This window comes from Artibeus jamaicensis, unplaced genomic scaffold, assembly GCF_021234435.1.
Source record: "Artibeus jamaicensis isolate MK-2021 breed Jamaican fruit bat unplaced genomic scaffold, CSHL_Jam_final contig_944, whole genome shotgun sequence".
NCBI lineage: Eukaryota > Metazoa > Chordata > Mammalia > Chiroptera > Phyllostomidae > Artibeus > Artibeus jamaicensis.
This window is the reverse complement of record NW_026522020.1, coordinates 602,924-617,064: the sequence shown is the minus strand read 5'-3', so window position 1 is coordinate 617,064 and position 14,141 is coordinate 602,924. Positions and strand designations below refer to the sequence as shown.

General features: G+C 50.7%; 1 protein-coding gene across 5 annotated transcripts in view; it reads right to left on the bottom strand.

The window, feature by feature from the left end:
• The window catches only part of ARMC9 (armadillo repeat containing 9), an 83,324-nt gene extending 70,854 nt beyond the window's left edge, over window positions 1–12,470 (bottom strand). For all 5 annotated transcript variants that reach the window (XR_008389673.1, XM_037152189.2, XM_053655214.1 and 2 more), the window contains exons 1-5: window positions 12,392–12,470; window positions 7,797–7,884; window positions 6,105–6,230; window positions 4,263–4,433; window positions 2,325–2,480 (exon numbers count right to left, since the gene is read on the bottom strand). Coding sequence is in view for 4 of the 5 variants with exons in the window: in XM_037152189.2 (XP_037008084.2) it covers window positions 2,325–2,480; window positions 4,263–4,433; window positions 6,105–6,230; window positions 7,797–7,847 (504 nt within the window). In the remaining variant the exon portion in view is untranslated. The remainder of the gene's footprint in view (window positions 1–2,324; window positions 2,481–4,262; window positions 4,434–6,104; window positions 6,231–7,796; window positions 7,885–12,391) is intronic.
• Window positions 12,471–14,141: the final 1,671 nt, after the last annotated feature.

Genomic DNA, 14,141 nt, shown 5'->3' with positions numbered 1-14,141 from the left:
ACCCAAATAGGAAGTTCCAGGGAACTGAAGCTGTTTACACGGAAGATTCCTGTCTGCTCGCCCCGCCCCACGGCCCACGGCCCTCCTCACCCTCCCCCACCCAGCTCTGCAGCCTCACCCACGCCTCCTGCGTGGGCCTACCCAGGGTCTTCCCAGACTTTTGAAAACATACTGCCAGATAAGCGAAGTATGGTATTTTAAAAAGACTCTGTAACTCCCTGACACAGCATGATGATTTTATTTACGATGTGTGTTACGGGTTGGACTGTGTCCCCTGCACAGGTATGCTGCGGTCCCCAATCCCAGATGTGAGGTCGCTGGGGACGGGGTCCTAGCAGATGTGACTAGTTCAGAAGAGGTTGTTCTGGAGCAGGGTGGGCTCCTCATGCAACATGAACGGTGTCTTTGCGAGGAGAAGGCAGTTTCCGACACACGGAGGAGATACACCATGTGAAGACAGATCAGAGGCTGGCATGGTGCTGCCACGAGCCGAGAGACACTCGAAGCTTCCAGAAGCTGTAACAGGTGAGGAAGGGTCCTCCCCTGGAGGCTTCGGGGACCGTGGTCGGCTGCCAGAGGCCCGGGTCCCCAACTTCTGGCCTCCTGCCCTTGGAGGCAACACGGTTCTCTTGGTTGAAGACACCTCATCTGTGGTCCTCCATTGCGGTGGCCGCAGAAAACCAGCACAGGGCCAGGCTCCCTGCACTCGACTCCACGGGAAGAATCTCAGGGAAGGGCGGTGATGTCGGCCACCACAAATCAACACAGACTAAGAAACAAGGCCGAACAAACATCAGGTGTCCCTGGACACTGCAGAGAAATGACACGATCCGGAAGGGTTAGAGAAGGCGGCGGCAGTCAGGCTGGGGGCCGGCTCCGAAGTGGCAGCAGTGGGAGCTGGGAGACAGAACAGCGACGACAGCTCCGCGGGGAGAGAGGAGCCGCTGTGCCGCACTCGGTCCCGCACTCGGTCCGAGAGTGAGAGCAGCAGAGGCAGTTCAGACGAACGAGAACTGAAAGGAGGGATCTGTGGCCAGAGGAGATTTAAAGGAAGGTACGTAAGGTGGGCAGGAAGTGATCCCAGAGGAAGGTCCTCAGTGTGGACGGGGTGGGAGCAGCAGGCTGACAAGTGTGAGGGTGAAGCTGTACACACACCTAGTGCATGAAACAGCAAAAACCCTCATTTGTGGCACTGAAGCAAATAACTAAAACATTTGACCATAATAGCACATAAAGTGGAAAGAGGATGAACGAGGTTAATGTATTCTAAGATCCTTGTAACGGTCAGGAAAAGAATGAAGACACGAGCTTTAGATGTTATGATGCATACACACTGAAGTAGCTATGACGACCATTAAAAGGACGTATGTGGAGAGTAGCCAAGAGGAAAAAATGCATTAAGCCGGCCCCATGAACGCCGACACTCTCTCAATTCCTGAACGCAGCTGCAGCCTTGGCTGCGCCCCTGCCTCCTTCCCGGGCTGCCGGCTTCACCTCACTGTGAGCAAGGCTGCGGCCACGCTCGCCGCTAGTTCACAAACACAGGTCTTCACTGTGCTCTCGGAATACCTAACATCCCCTCTTTTTTTTCTTTAAAGATTTTATGTATTTAGGCCCTGGCTGGTGTGGCTAACTGGACTGAGTGCTATGCAGGCCTGTGAATCAAAGGGTCTCTGGTTTGATACCAGGTTAGGGCACATGCCTGGGCTCCGGACCAGGTCCCCAGTAGGGGTCACATGAGAGGCAACCACACATCGATGTTTCTCTCCCTCTCTTTCTCCCTCCCTTCCCCTCTGTGTAAAAATAAATAAATCTTTTAAAAAAGACACATTTAAAAAAATAAGTCATCTTTAAAAAAATAATAAAGTATAACAAAAGAGAGATAGGCAAACCATCTGGTGGAAATAACAGTACAAATCTTATAGCCAAATATATGCCAAGTAAATGAGAATTTTAATACAAATTATCAATAAAATATATGTGGCCAGCAATTATGCAAAATACTGTAGTTCTATTTCAGATGACTAACTGCCAACATACTAAATAAATTATTCTTGCAATACTGAACATGTTCACACAAAATGACTTAAGATGTTGTATATGAAAAAGAATTATGTGGGTCTGGATTAACAAATCTTAGTGAACCAAAACAAATCACATTTTATGGCACAAGAAAAAAAGCTTGTGAAAGCAAGTTATCCAAACAGTCTTAAACTGCAACAGAGGCCCATCTCAGTTTTTTGCCGCCTCATTTGGAAACCACCGGCACGGACGAGGCGCGTTGCTGCGTGGGGTGTGGCACGCGGTCTCGGGCTGTCACTGACCTGGAAGAGCTCCCGGAAGGAGGGGTGCGCCGCTGGGTTGGGGACGAAAGGCAGGGCGTAGAACGGGAGGAACTCGGTGGTCTGGCTCAGCGCTGCCCCTCTGGTCTCCAGGTAGGTTTTGAAATAAGAAATCCTCTCGTCCAGCTCCTCTTTGTCCTACAAGGAAGGACAGACACTAACTGAGGGCCCCTGCTTGGTGCCCAGGCCACCCGTCACCCCAGCCTCTCGCTGCAGCCACGCTGCGGGCGGCCTCCCCGCCCAGCCTGGCAAGTGTGCTGTCTCGTCCTTCTAATGTCACCCCTGACCCACCCCTTGGTGACACTGTCAGGGATGTCCGAGAACAGACACGTGTTCATTTTGCTGGCTTCTATTTTATTAGCATTTTCTCACGTCCTTGATTCATCACACACATCGCTGTTAATGACAACACAAGGCTTGGACTTCTGGCCAAGATGGAGGCGTAGGTGGAAACACCACCGTATCTCCTCGCACAACCAAGTTTATGAACAACAAATATTTAAAAACCAGAACCCAACAACACAAAAACTCACACTGTGGGTCTGTCACAGTTTAACCAATTCCCCATTATTTTATATGGGCTTCGTTTCCCTATTTCAGAGGTCATAAATATTTGTGTGCATTCCCATGATTCTCCTAGGAGACATTTCTAAAGTGAACAGTTTTTGCACTTGAAATTTCCATATCTCATTCTTTTCCTTCATTAAGGTGACTGAGGCCCTGGCTGGTGTGGCCCAGTGGACGGAGCACCAGCCTGAGAACTGAAGGGCGGCTGGGTCCATTCCCAGGCAGGGCACGTACTGGGGTTGCAGGCCAGGTCCCCAGTTAGGGGCCCATGCGAGGCCTGATGTTTCTCTTGCACTTTCCTCCTCCCTTCCTCTCACTCTAAAAATAAATAAATAAATAAATAAATAAATAAATAAAATCTTCTTTTAAAGGCATCTGAGAACTGATCTTGCCCGTTGCACTAATTCCTTGTGAAATCCAAGGCGACGCAAGCCCCTCCCAGGGTCCCACTTCCTCCTGGGCCCCAGGAGCAGGACGAATGACCAGACCTCCTCCGCCCGGAATCTGGAGCCTTCCTTCCCGGACCACCCGGGCCTCGGCAGTGCTGCCCTCGCAGCCTCGAGTGCGGGGAGCCTGCCCTTACAACCGCTGCCCCTTACTGCACCTGCATGGTGAAGCCCTCTTCTGACCACCAGATGTAAGATATATATAATGCTTACGGACTCTTTCACCTTACACAGAAACCAGTGCTAAGACAATGACAACCTCCCACTACTGTGCCCACACGAGCACCACCCCGAGAGCAGCTGCCCAGGAACGGCTCTTACGATGCCCTGGAAAGCGAGTCCCTCCGCTGCTGGGCCCTCCTCCGCCTCCCGACAGTCTAGTAAGTTAGCTCAGGTCCTCTGGCGGCAGGCAAAGCATGGAGAAGCCACTAACCAAATGCATGTGGCCAAATACCAGCTTGGCCCTGCTCCACACTCAAAGCCTCTCCCCGCTGCGCGTCCCCAGCCCCGCCTGGGGAAAGACTGCAGAAGCTAAATTCAACTTAGCGCTCAAACGGACTTGCACAGGTGGGCATTCATTTTCCCACTGTTTATAGCTAAATTTCTCTTCCAATATATAGTCTAGTATGTGGTCTCCATACGTGTTCTTAGAATACATGTATGTATATGAATGCTGAGTTTTCAAACACTTGAGGTATTCAGGAAAACGATACAGCTCACGCAGAAACCGTTCACTCCGTAAGTTAGAAAAGAAACTGGGAATGGGGTGGAGCACCGCCCACCGGACACAGACCCTCCCCCTCCCCCGTGGACGAGACGGCCACGAGGCTGCATCAGTCAGTGCTCACTGGCCGCCGCTCTCCCGCAACGCACCGCTGGGACCGGCCGCAGCACACGGGGAACCTACCGGTCTCCCCGCGGAGCGTTTCAGCAGATCGATGGCAAAGTGGATGTGCAGGTAGAACTCCAACTTCCGGGCGAGGGGGTCGCCGTCTCGGAGGGAGCTGGGAAGGTGCTCCTCCCACAGGCCGAAGAACGTCTTCTGGTCCCCACTGTCAAACGCCGCAAGGAGGTCCTTCTGCGGAGAACACAGCGAATGGGACATCACCCCCAACGCGCAGTTCTCACAACCCTCCCGACGCTTTGGAGACCCCATCACTCCGGGGTTTCGGTGTGAGGAAAACCAGCCTCCTTCTCGAAGGTAAGGGACAGAAAACCAGAGATCTGGGGGGCTTCAAGCTCCGCAGGCTGAGGTTCCTGCAGACCCACCCTGCGCTTTCACCCCTTTGCAATCTCGAACCTGGGCTTTATAGGAAGCCGAAGAGATGTCTAGGGCCCCTAAAATAGAACTTGGGGCTCAGGCTCGGCCGGAGGGTCGCAGACAGAGCACTCACAGGTGCATGAACACCTGCAGCAACCCTCCAGCCTTGCTGACCCTGGGCCTGCAACAGGTAACACCGGCCGTGGAGAGCTGCCAGGATGCAGCGTAGCAAACCTGCTAAGTTGGTAGCTTGCTGACGGTACAGTGTCGAGTGCCCCTGTGGCAGGAGCTCACACACTGACCTGCTGAACCCAGGTCTGGGAGGCGGTGCTGTCATCAGCCCCATTGCTAGAAGCACAAGGAGCTGAGATGGCCCAATGGGAAGCGGTCACCCAGAGAGAGACCGGGCCTTCTGAACAGGGACAGGACAGAAATAGGGGAGGGAGCTCCCCAACTCACCACGCAGTAGTTGAAATAAGAGACTTGGAGAAAGGAGGTGGCAATGGTCCCGTCAGCTGCCCCACAAGAACGACAATGGACCCACTACGAATCCCTGCTGCATAATTTTTCGGATTTAGGTACAATGCAGAATTGAAAGTTCTTAATAGTCCTGATCGGGGGGGCAGCAGCTCAGGGTCCAGGTGCCTGAGGCCTGGAGGGGCTCTGGGCAGAGGGCACAGCCCCACCTGGAGCTCCACGGGCCACTCCGATGGTGCCCCCACTCAGTGGTGCCCCGTGCCAGGCTACTAGGAAGCCAGGGGCCAGGGGCAGGCGGGCAGTCGTGGTGGCCTAACTTCTATCTACTCAGTGGGCCTCTCAAAACAAGTCTCAAATTTTTCTCGGAAGTGGGTATATTGAAACAAATGAAATTTATGACAATAATAAAATCATGCAAAGCTGAAATATGCTGGCTCAACAGATGCTATGTTCTCCCATCACTGGATGTAGTCAGGGTGAACTTACCCAGAAGGTTACAAGTGGGACAGCGACATTAAATAATGGTCGCAGCGAGGACTTCTAAGGTCCTTCTAGCTCCAAGAGCTGAGGACCCTGTAACGCCTGCCTTTGCAGCCCACTCGTGTTCACCGAGCTGCTCAGGCGGGGACCTGCCCCGCCCCAGCCTCCCTGAGCTAGAGCACACGCACTGCATCGTGAGGGCAGAGGTTTGGCTCTGGTTTGTTCACCACTGACCCTAATACTGGAATCCACAACCTGGAACACCTCAGGGCGGGGGGCACATCCGCCTGGATGTGTAAGCACCGCCAGGTCTGCCCTCTGTCTCCTTCCCCAGAAACGTCTGTGAAAGACCTGGGCACCACCCCCTTCTTAGGCAGGGCACGGGGCTGTGAAGGCTGCACCGCTAATCCATGGCCTGGCACCGAGAAGTCTAAGAGTGACCAGGTCCCCAGAAAAGATTCCAAAGTTCTCTAATAGCAGCACTTTTTTTTTTTTTTTACAACAGAGATTTGGAAAAAAGTAAACCCTTACCTGGATTAGCAGTGACTTGGAGTCCCGCAAGGAGCCACCTGCTGTTTTACATAAAGGTTTTCCCTTTATTTTGCATTCTTTTGAAAATGTTTTCGAGGTCTCTTCAAATTCGGCGAAATCTAAGTACTATAAAAGAAAACACAGAAGCATACAGAGTTCTCTGCTCTAACAACCACGGAGCAGCTGCCTTTGAAGCAGCTGTGCTAGTTCCGTAGCAGCCCTGATTTCCAGCAGGGTTAAGGGGCTGTCGCCTCGGCGGAAGTAACTTGGGACCCAGCTTGGAATTCACTTCTCCACGCACACACTAAAAGCCTAGAAAGGCAGTGACGTAGAAGATGTTTCTTTACAGAACCAAGTTCGCTCTCAGAAGGAAACTGTTTGCTCCCTGGTGGTTCTTTATCCTTGTTAACAGGGAGAAATCACGTGCGTGCCAGTCTGGAAAAGTGAGTGACAGGCAGGCGGGCGGGCGGCCTGAGGGCTTCTGCTGTGGTCAGACTCTGGGAATTTGTTACTGGGAACAGAGGGACTGGAAATAACACCCGTCCCTGAGAGAAGAAGTCATTAAAAGATGGGCCGTGTCATCAGCGGTCCTCATGCAGAGAGCACTACTGAGCCCCTGTCCCCCGAGTCCCCCACCCTGCACTCCGCCTCCTTCTGGTCTGTCAGTCACACCTCCCTGTCTCGGCCTCCCCTGCCTGTGGCCACCAGCCCGGGCCCCCTCCCCTCTGCACAACCCCCTGCAGGGACAGCGTTCAGAATCTATTCATGGTCCTGCCAACAAACGCCAGCCGCACACTAAACGCCGTGAACTCTGAAAGGCGTCAGGAGTGGGTCCTGTCCTTCAAAAGCTTTAGCGTGGACACCCAAAGGCCCGTTCACAGGCACGAGTTAAGTCCTCAGGATGCTGCCACTCAGAGAAAACTACAGCATTAGGGTCACGGGAAGATGTTCAGGCTACGTCACCACCGACAGATGAGAGACAAGCTACAGAACAACGCGTATGGCACCATCGCATTTTGTAAAACTCACTATAGACACGAGAATGTGTTTTGAACATTCACAGAATAAAGTCTGGAAAGGTAACACACTAAACCATTAGCCGTGGTCACTGCCAGAAGGGCAGAAAAATTGTTTCATACTTCCATACGTTTGAATCTTTCACCATAACCATGTGTTTCTTTCATAATTTTCTTTAAGAGGTTTTTTTTTAATATTTATTTTTAGGCAGAGGGGAAGGAGAGAGAGGGAGAGAAAAATCAATGTGTGGTTGCCTCTCACGTGCCCCTCCACTGGGGACCTGGCCTGCAACCGAAGTATGTGCCCTGACAGGGAATCAAACCAATTACCCTTTGTTTCACAGGCCGGCGCTCAATCCACTGAGCCACACCAGCCAGGGCTCTTTAAAAGAGTTCTTATGGTGGTGAGCTCGTGAGGCGGTGTGAGGGAAACAGGTAAGTCTCTCCTTTCTCCTTCCCTTCCCTATTATAAATCTAAAAAAAAAAGACTTCTTAAAAAAAAAAACAGCTGTAAGATGTCAGTTTAGTGATGAAAACAAAATATAAACACATGGAGAACTCTGTACGGACCACACGGATAACTAATGCAATGCGGCGCTGCGGAGTCGGCTGCGTTGAAATGCAGGCTTCCCGAGTTCTCGGTGTCTTTCTCCGTGACCGGGTGTGACGTACCCACCTCTTTCACCAGTCCCAGCAACTCGGGTTCATGAGCCAGGATATCCCCCATGCTGAAAGGTTACCGTTGATTCTCACAGCAAAAATCTCTACAAAGCGAAACAAAAGCTTTCATTTTAACCATCTGTGAAACCGCAAAAAGGCAGCTGTGCTGGGCAGGACGGTGGCTCCAGAGGTGCCCCACCCTTGTCCCAGGAAGATGACAGGCAAGGGGGAATTAAGGCCGCAGATGGCACTGAGGCTGCCCACTGTGACCTTAACATGGGGAGAGTAACCTGGGTTATCGGGGGTCCACTGTAAGCCCAGGGGTCCTTACAAGGAAAGTGGGGAGCAGGAGGGTCAGAGCCGGAGTGGTGCACAGGGAAAGACTCGGCCAGCCACTGCTGGCTTTGAAGGTGAAGGAAGGGCCAGGAGCCAAACAATGCAGGAAGCTTCTAGAATCTGGAAAAGGCAAAGAAGGAATTCTCCTCTGGAGTATCCAAAAAGGACCAAGCCCTACACACCCCTGGCTGTGTCCAGTGAAACCCATGTCAGACTTCTGACCTCCAGGAACTATGAAATAATAAACCTGTGCTGTTTCAAGCCATTATGTTTACGGCAATTTATTACAGCAGCACCAGGAAATAGGGCAGCTAGAGTGGAAGGCAGTTCTTTCCTCTGCGTGATCAGTAACAGGGTTCCTTCCACACGTAACAATGTGGACAAGGACTGGAAGGTGGCGTGAGTGACAAAGTCAGAGACCTGCTGCCGAGACTGAGGAAGGTTCCTTGTGTACGAAGCGTTTTCTAATGTGCTGTGATGCGGCGTGTAATTCAAACTGTCCAGACCACAAAGTGTATTTAGAACAGAACAGAGGTTAACAATAAGGTCAATTCACCTACTTTAAGGAAGGCCAGGTATTAGAATTAATCTGATGTAAATAAATGGTCACCAATCCCTCTCTCTGCCCCCAAGCAAGAATATCAAACATTGAGAAAAAGTCGGCACGATTTTCAGTCTTCTCCAGCCACGTTCCGAGTCTGAGTAGGTTCATCAGAGTGCGGTTGTTCCAGAAGACAGGGGACAGAGAAAACAAGTGTAACAGTGATGGAGCTTTGAAGCTAAGCCTCATTAAGAAGGGGGGAAGGGAGGCACATAAGGGCGCTGCACCCAGTGAAAAAGCTGTGAGGTCAAAGGCCTGCCCAAGAGGGCACATTCAAGGGAGCGTGAGAGAAGGTGCTGGTCAGAGGGGGAGGCGGGTGCTTCAAATCAAAATCTTGGAGGGGGTACAGTAATAAAAAGTTCACGACCACACAGTGCACAGATGAGGAGGATGGAGGGAGAGATGCCTAAAAGTAAGGAGGATGGAGAAATGTGTGTGGCCAGAATGCCTAAATCAAAAAAGAAGTTGAGGAAGTGGAGAGGTGGACAGTGAGCCAGGTGCTACAGTCCTTAAGGAAAACAGCTGTGCCCCTCATAGGCCACCGCTCATACCTAACAGGCACGAACAGATCAAAAGATGGCTCAAGAAGAACTTAGAGCCCCAGACCCGATAAGTCTAAGCGATGAAGAAATAGCCAAACTTTCAGATGCACAGTTCAAAACATTGGTGATCAGGATGCTCACAGAACTGGTTGATTTTAGTCACAAATTAGAGGAACATATGAAGGCTAAACTAATTGAAATGAAGGGAAATGCACAGGAAACCAATAGTCATGGAAAGGAAACTGGGACTCAAATCAAAGGAGTGGACCAGAAAGAGGGGAAAAATGACCAAACAGAAAAGAATGTAGAAACAAGAAGTCAAAAAAATGAGGAGAAGCTTAGGAACCTTCAGGACATCTTTAAACGTTCCAACATCAGAATTATAGGGGTGCCAGAAGGGGAAGAGGAACAGCAACAAGTGGAAAACTTATCTGAACAAATAATAAAGGAGAATTTCCCCAATCTGGCAAAGGAAATAGACTTCCAGGAAATCCAGGAAGCTCAGAGAGTCCCAAAGAAGTTGGACCCAAGAAGGAACACACCAAGGCACATCATCATTACATTAGCCAAGATTAAAATGAAGGAGAGAATCCTAGAAGCAGCAAGATAAGGGAACAGTCACCTACAAAGGAGTTCCCATCAGACTGTCAGCAGATTTCTCAAAAGAGACCTTATAGGCAAGAAGGGGTTGGAAAGAAGTATTCCAAGTCATGAAATCCAAAGACCTACAGCCAAGATTGCTCTATCCAGCAAAGCTTTCATGTAGAATGGAAGGGCAGATAAAGTGCTTCTCAGATAAGATCAAATTCAAGGAGTTCATCATCACCAAGCCCTTATTATATGAAATGTTAAAGGGACTTACCTAAGAAAAAGAAGATAAAAAAGATGAACAGTGAAAGGACAGCAAACTCACAGTTATCAACAACCACACCTAAAACAAAAGCAAACTAAGAGGATAGCTAGATCAGGAGCAGAACCATAGAAATGAAGATCACGTGGAGGGTTAGCAACAGGGGAGTGGGAGGAGAAGGTACAGAAAATAAGTAGCATAGATGGTAGGTAGAAAATAGATGGGGGGGCAAGAATAGTAGGAGAAATATAGAATCTAAAGAACTTGAGACACGTGGTCATAAACTAAAGGGGGGAAGTGGTGGGGGAGGGAGTGTGCAGGGTGGAGGGGAATGAAGGGGGGAAATAGAACAACTGTAACGGCATAATCAATAAAATATATTAAAAAAAGGAGGGGTGGCCCGTGGGAAAGCCCATGCATGTACTTCATAGAAGGGGGGGCAGTGATCTGGAAGTAGCAAGGAGGAGCAGGGAGGACAGGGACCCCACCTACCACCTCCAGGCCTGCCAGATCCACAGGTGTGAGGAGAAAGACAGCTACTGTTTGAGGACCACCCACCTGTCTCACCTTTCTCTGGACCGCCACCTGCTGTCCCTCTCCCTGCTTCCTTCTACCACTGCCCTACAAGTTGCATCGTTAGGTCCCACCACTAGTGACCTCCCCCGAATGACCTGCTCTTTCTAAGCCCTCTGATTGGCGAACTCCTCCCACCTCCCGGGCAAACTCCATTCATCATACTAAGTGCATTCAGATCTGACCCCCTTTAGGAAGTCTTCCATGAATCCTTCCCTTCTACCCCCATCAAGGCAATTCTCTCCCCTTTGGGGTACCTCTGCATCCTACATCTATTTATATGGTTATGCTTATCACCCTGTTTACCAAGACAGGAAGCTGCATTTGAATTCTGTATCTCCAGAACCTAACAGAGTTTGCAGGACAGGCACCCAAGATATTTAATGAATAACCGAAGCCCAAGCAGAGGAAATAGCATTTTTGAAGGTCCTGGAAAGAGAAAACTTGTTTTTGAGAACTCAAGCTCCTTCTTCCCTTGGGGCCTTTGCACAGACTGTTCTCACTGCATGGTGACAGTTTCCCCACCTCTCCTTCACTTGGCAAACCCCTGTACTTAATAATAACATCACTTCCTCAGAGAAGCTCTTTAGGACTATCATTTGAATAGGATTCTGCTGTGATCTTTCAGTGAAGGTGAGCCACTGTCGGGTATCCCATGACTCTTGACCTTCTTAGAAAAATTTCTCTAAACTCTTAAATTACAATAGGTTCACTTATGGAGGGTTGAATGCATGCCAGACATTGTGCACAAGGGTTCACATTTAATTTTCACAATAAACCTGAGAGGTGAGCATGATTTATACTCTCCTTTTACGGATGAGACAGCTGAGGCTCCGGGAGGTAGAAGTGCTCCCAATAACTCAGCCAGTAAGTGACAAAGCGGGAATTTCAATCCAGACCAATCTTAACTGCTACACAGTATCACTCAAAATTAAGACCGCTTGAATCATAATCACCTGCGATGCTTGTGCAAATGAAATGCCTAGCACCGCCCTAATCTTACTGAACATAATGGCAGGCACGATGCCCCCAAAGCGTTTTAAACAAGCTCTCCTGATGACTTGTATGCACACTCAACTGTGAGAACCGCTGCTCTACTTTATGCAGAAACTAGAGGAAACTTCTTCACTTTGGAGGGCTGTAGTGGCAGCTTCAGAAGTTCCATATCACAGGGTTTGTGACTCCGGGGAAGACTATGGGATGTGTCTGGAAGAAGAATTTGCATAGCAAGCATCCTGTTTTTGCTTAGACTGGATGAAATCTGGATCTAACCGGGGTGTCCGGGGAGATCAGCTGATGGAGAAAACGGGGAGGGTGGATAGAGAAGTCCCAGGCCACCCGTTCGCGCCTTCACTACCGATGTGGAGGACTTGAGGATCCCTCCAAGTGTGGCCGCGCCTTCACTACCGATGTGGAGGACTTGAGGATCCCTCCAAGTGTGGCCCACTGCAGCAAAGATCAGTGGGCGGGGAGCAGTTGGGCCTGTTCTCGGTTGGTCCGGGCGCCGCCTGGGGCCCACGCCGCACTGAGAGCCCTGGACCGCACGCGAGAAGCGGAGGCATCCTGCAGCGGCTGCCAGGCTGGCGCATCGGGGTTTTCCTCCAGGCGAGGGCTCAGGAGACCCGCGGCCCTCAGGCCCCACCGCCGTCCCTCCCGCCGGGGGACGGCGGGCTCGGGGGTGGCTCAGCCGCACCGGGGGACAAGCTTACCTGCTGCTCAGCCGCTGGGGCCCGCGCTTGCCCAGCCTGGCCGCCACTTCCCCAGCCGTCGCCCCGGCAACCGCGGCCGCCGCCTTGGCGTCACGTGGGGGAGGAGCAGCCAATGGAGGGACGCGGCCGGCGCGGAGCAAACTGGGAGGAAAAGCGGGAACTTTGGGAACTCCGGGAAGAAGCTTATTCAGGGAGGAAGTAAAACGTAGTTGTCCGGTGGAGGTCGCACGTTGCGCGTCCGCGTCTCCACTTCTACCCTCCACCGTCTTGCCTTGGTTCATTTCCACTGACGTTGCTCTTGGCCCTGTACCCGGCCCTCTTCCCAGCCCTGGGGATGATCCCAAGCAGCTCAACACCTAAGCTCCAGGAGCTCGTTGTAGCCCAAGGAAAAAGACGGGATTCGTAATTCCCATTTTACTGGAGTGACCCAGGACCACTTTAGAGCCAAAAATGTTGTCCAAGATCTGCCTTAAAGCTCCAGCTATCAGGGTTCCATCCCACAGCAGCAATTTCCAGGGATTTTAGAGGAACCCTTTCTCCCCCACCCGCACGTGGTATTTGGACCTTTAGGAATAAAATCAACACAAATCCTACTTCTTGCACCGCGGTGTTTTTGAACTGACGTCGCCCAACTCTAGGTTGGATGCTGGGGAGGCGGCTAGAGAGGGAGAAAATCCTTCCCTTCCAGACGCTGAGGCTCTGTGGTGGGAGCCTCTCTCCACATCCACGTTTCCATCTCCATGCATCCGAGAAGGTGGAGACAGGGAAGAAGGCATAGAGAAAGTAGGTGAGCCTGCAACTGAAGAAGCCCTAAGGTAGTCTGTGGCCACCATCCCCCGAGCCCCCAGCCCCGTGGAGCCCTTTTGAGACTGCCTTCAAAGAGCCGTATTTAGCAGGAGGAGACATCCTGTCCAGGTTACATGTATTGAAAGTAATTTTATCTTAACAAAAGTTATGTTTTTGTGGTTTTATTGATGTGGGAAGCTTTGGAAAACCTTTGTTCACCCAAAACCCCAGGCGCTCTGGGAGAGTGATAAGGCCGTCTGGGAAAAGCAAACAGCAGGATAGTCACAAGGACTGGGGCTAGCACCCCCGTTGATAGAACTAATTTTCACATTTAGCCCTTGTACTCTGCTTCTGCCCCGTAGATAGAACTAATTACTGCATTCCGCTTCTGTATCTCGCTTTGCTACGTAGACAGGAAGACCCCGTAGGCTATATAAACCCCAAGAATCCTTTGTTCGGGGCTCAGAATTTGGAGACTGACTCCTATGGGCCCGTGCACGCTAATAAAACCTTGTACTCCAGAAACCCTTGGTGTCTGGTTGCTTCATTTTCCTATAACATTATGTTAATAAAAGTTAACATTTGCCCTGGCTGGTGTGGCTCAGTGGATTGAGTGCTGGCCTGCTAACCAAAGGGTCGCGGGTTGATTCCCAGTCAGGGCACATGCCTGGGTTGCGGGCCAGGTCCCCATTTGGGGATATGCGCACACTGATGTTTCCACAGTGTGTGGGCAACCACACACTGATGTTTCTCTCCCTCTCTTTCTCCCTTCCTTCCCCTCTCGGTATAAAGATAAAATACATAAAAAAATAAAAGTTGACATTTATTGTCAACTCACTGTGTGCTTGGCGTTGCCAAAGTAGAGGATACCCAGTTAATTTTTAATTTCAGATAAGTTTTGATATAAGTATATCCCAAAGATTGCCTTATTTTTTTGCATACAGAACATTATATTGTCCTGTAT